At 36.3% G+C, this 4,187-nt stretch overlaps 1 protein-coding gene across 1 annotated transcript; it reads right to left on the bottom strand.

Annotated features, from left to right (window-relative positions):
* Window positions 1–2,111, bottom strand: LOC128740159 (uncharacterized). The gene is made up of 6 exons (XM_053835685.1): window positions 1,985–2,111; window positions 1,793–1,931; window positions 1,418–1,715; window positions 933–1,122; window positions 528–875; window positions 1–467 (listed from the first exon to the last, which is right to left on the bottom strand). The coding sequence occupies exons 1-6, from the start codon at window positions 2,109–2,111 to the stop codon at window positions 1–3; spliced, it is 1,569 nt and encodes a 522-aa protein (XP_053691660.1).
* Between the last annotated feature and the right edge of the window lie 2,076 nt (window positions 2,112–4,187).

Below are 4,187 nucleotides of genomic sequence, written 5' to 3'. Positions count from 1 at the left end.
TCAATCGAATTTGCTGCAAATTGCCAAGCGTAACGCCTTCACATTTGCTTGATCCGAACTAGGCGACAAATCGAATAAACATTCGCTCAGTAATTTCCAAGCAGCTACAGATTGCCGTGGGAAATCGATGTCGTATGTCATATAGAATTTTATGCATATGTCCAAAGCTTTCAAAAAATTTGGAAATTTATAAGGAACTGCGTTGGTCCAAACGGTGAAACCGGTTAGATTAATTTTATCCTCTCCGAAAACCACAATTAAAGGCACTGCAGGTACTCCTTTACTGCGCCATGCATTGAACAGTCGTGCTAGTGTCGATTCCAAAAAAGGCTGATTTTGTACATAAACCAAGATGCTTTCTTTCGATTCTAAAATTGTGGGTTTCCAACGAATCTTATCTGTTAAAGTAAGAATTGGACTTGGCAGAATATGGACTAAAAGAGAGACGATGATCGCATCACGGGCATCTGTCAAAACAAGAAATAAATTATTGTTTAGATAATTGCACAATATTTTAAATGTCTTACCATTACGTATGTTGTCACTGTCTAAAAGGGCAAGGAGAGATCGTCCTTCAGAGTCTCTTACTTCAGCATCTAATATTGGCCGAACCGCATAAACAAATTTTGTCCACCGATCAAAGAGAAGCGTATCTTTTCCAGGAAAACGATTTTGGAAATCTAATTGTACCAGCTGATAACCTTGATGGTTTCGTAGCGTTGGTAGTTCCTTTAGTATAGATGCACATGTCCGATTTTCCAATTTATCCAGCTCTATAAATCGTATTTTGCTAAATTGTTGCCACTTTTTGCGCACCTCTTCCCATTCGTCTTGGTTATGATCGAGCCAAGTTTTTGTTTGACGGTATTCTGCGACTGTTGAAAATAAAATTTTTTGATTAAACATAACGTAATCAATTTTACATTACATACGTTGCGTTTCTAATATTGCTGATGACTCGAAATCCAACAACAGACTCTGCTGCTTCGGCATTGAAGTACATGCAGCGGTACTTAATTTATAATTTAAGTTGCGGTCGTACAATCTTCCCTTTGCTTGCTTCCGTAATTTCACTTTATTCCCACAGCTATCCTTGCTGTTCGTAGGTTGGTACCAAGAATCCTGAGAATATAAGAGTGAACTTTTACGAATTCTATAATATAAATATAAATGTCGAATTACACAGTGACAGAGTTCTAGATTCAAACAACAAAAGGGCGCAAGTGAAAATGTTTTGTTTTCTTTTGCACATTACATCCTTCTACTGATTCAATAGATTCAATCCAGAACTAAATTAATACTGTTGAGTGGGAGTTGAGAGATACCATTCGCGTCGGAATATTTTTTGCCCAGCACGTAAAATAAAGCATTTTTTACATGAAGAGGATGACAATTTGTTTCACATTAATATTTTTACCTGCGGTTCGCTTGGAAAAATCTGTCCTAACTCGGTAGCTCGCACTTGTAGTTCTAAAGGTGTAAGTCTTCCGAATCGATCCTTAAACTCGTCTATAACGATATGAGTGATAATTTTTTTGTCGCTTCTCGTTAAGAAGGGATTCTCCGCAAATCGTTTAATAATTGCTTGACCTTTCGCAGATGCATTTAGTAAATGTGTCGCTGTGCACTGATCTCGTGAAATGTTACTGAGATCTTTTGTTGGACTTTCGTAGTGGATGATTGCCTGATTGTCTAGTGTTGGAAGATTCTGTAATGTAATACGAGAGCATTTGAAACATAACCCTATTTATATTTTGTATTTTTCAATGCTTCTCGTTGCTAATAAATAAATCTAGGATTTACCTGTTCTTTTCTCCAGCAGTTCAGATGGTAAATAAACTTCGTCCTTTCTGCGAGAAATGGATATGGGATTAACTCCTCTACTTCATGGCGTTCGACGAGCTTCAGCGTCTGAACATTGTATTGATTCGCTGAAAATACAAAATATTACTAAAAAAAAACTAAAACTATATCCAAAATTTACCAAGAAAGCATTCAATAGTTTTTTGGGACAGCTCGAATGACTCTAGCAACCGGATTAATTCTGCTTCCTCCTCCGGTACCTCCTCAACCACGAGCGCGTCGATTTGATAATTTTCACTAGAAGCCATTTTGGATTTGAAAATGTTTTCGTTGATGCTATTTCGTCATTACACGTGTAATTCAAAGTATGCAAGTCAATTAGAGTTATTATTGAAATAACGATGTAGATAGTTGTTTTGAATATTTTTAAATGTCAAAGCAAAACAAGATTGTTACTCAAAACAAACATTAGTTTTTTATAATTTTCAATTTAAATTATGTTTGATTCTAATGAAAAAAAAAATTAAAGTTATCTATAATTTTTTGTTTTAAACATTTTATTTTTTTATTTCAAATTAAGCTTGAATTGGAATAAACAGCGGCATTTGATTTGTTTTAAAAATAGGTATTGTAATTTCAACTATGTGTTTTTCTTCTGCGTGTACACTGATGCCAAATCGTTGGTTTTAGTTTCCGCGTATCTCTTACTGTGAGTATTTCTATATACTAATGACCTTACACTCAAAATATTCTGCACATAACTAATAGTAAATTTCCACACGCTAAGAATAGGTTACTTTTATGGGTAAAATTAGACCCATTTCGCACTTCATGTTCCTCTCCCCAAAACTAGGTATTGCGATTATTATCTAAAATTTTTCTTTCGTTGGTTTAGTTGTGCGCCTAACGGTTGCGCGCAACTCTGTTCTGGTTGCTCGCAGTCAAAGTATCTTTTTTACACTCACACGAAATCTCGTAAGAAACTGTAAACGCAAGTGATGAGAAAAGCAAGCACTATTTCTCTCTCGCTCATCAGATGAATGCTTAGGGTTGCTTCGTGTTTGCCCGTTCAAACATGGACAATTTTTTTACAAACGCAATCAGCATTTAAATTTTATCATTTTCGGTTAACGTAAGACATTGTAACTGTGTTGTTTGTAAGTCTGTACGTAATGGAATTAACTAAATGTTATCTAAGCGAAAAATAAGACCGTAAACATAGAAAACTTACACGTGCTTACATTGTCAATAATACATGATTTACTTTTGCGCACAACTATATAAAGCTGAAAAACGAAATATTTTCTCGGGAAGCACAATACTATATGGTGAATACCCACCGATTAGTTAATGTGAGCTGTTCTTAAAAAAGGTACTTATTACTCATATAATAAGATGCATCAATGGTTCTTAAAAATGGGTACTTTTTGCGCACTTATTAGTTGCTTTAACAGTTCTCAAAAATAGGTATTTTTTGCGCATAATAAGCTGCATTAACAGTTCTTAAGAATGGGTATTTTTTGCGCATGCAAAGTTGCAATATAAATAATCAAAAATGGGTATTTTTTGCGTAAATTCAAATTTTGTTAAATAAACTCGAAAAAAAGTATTTTTCAACAGTTTTAAGTAAAAAAATGCAGGGCATTGAATGGCTTTAAAAAATTTATTTAAATCCAATTTATTTATTCAATTCGCTGGTACGTGAATAATGTTGTCGAGCTGCTGCTGGACGCTGCATCCTTCGACTAGGGTTGCCAGGTGGCCGGTTTTTGGCCGGCCCGACCGGTTTTTCACTTGCAAAGCCGGTGGCCGGTCAATCCAGCAAAAAGGCCGGTTTTCTGACGTATAAAGCCGGATTTGTACTTTTTGCCTGGTTTATTAAATTTTCTGATAAATTTATTACCCATCCTGAACATTGGATTATTGAAGATAGCTAGTTTTGCAGTGATAATACCTTGCTTCTGGCGGTAATATACATTAAATTGTCCACTAGCGCCAGAAGCAAGTAGCTGTCACTCAAAAAACTAGCTATCTTCAATAATTTACACAGGAAACTGTTAAACGCACGTTACCACATTACAGACAAATCCTCTAATATGCTGCCACAACCCCCCCCCCCGCATTTTTTGAAGGCAGGATCGACCGGCCGGTTTTTGTAATTTTCAGACTTGGCAACCCTACCTTCGACATGATGGGACTGAGTATTTCCGCTCCACTGGTTAAATGGTGCCGAAAGGGTTTCTTTGCACTGAATCGAATGATACTAACGCTGCTTGGCTATAGAGTTGCTGGAGCTCTTGCAAGGTCGCTGCATATTGTAGACTGGACCGACGTTGTTAGATGATGATGGGTATCGTTCCGCTTCCGTTGAGTGCCGTTAGTTT

Source organism: Sabethes cyaneus, chromosome 3 (assembly GCF_943734655.1).
Source record: "Sabethes cyaneus chromosome 3, idSabCyanKW18_F2, whole genome shotgun sequence".
Classification (NCBI taxonomy): Eukaryota; Metazoa; Arthropoda; class Insecta; order Diptera; family Culicidae; genus Sabethes; species Sabethes cyaneus.
Note: the sequence above shows the minus strand (reverse complement) of the source record. Positions and strands in the feature narration are given on the sequence as shown.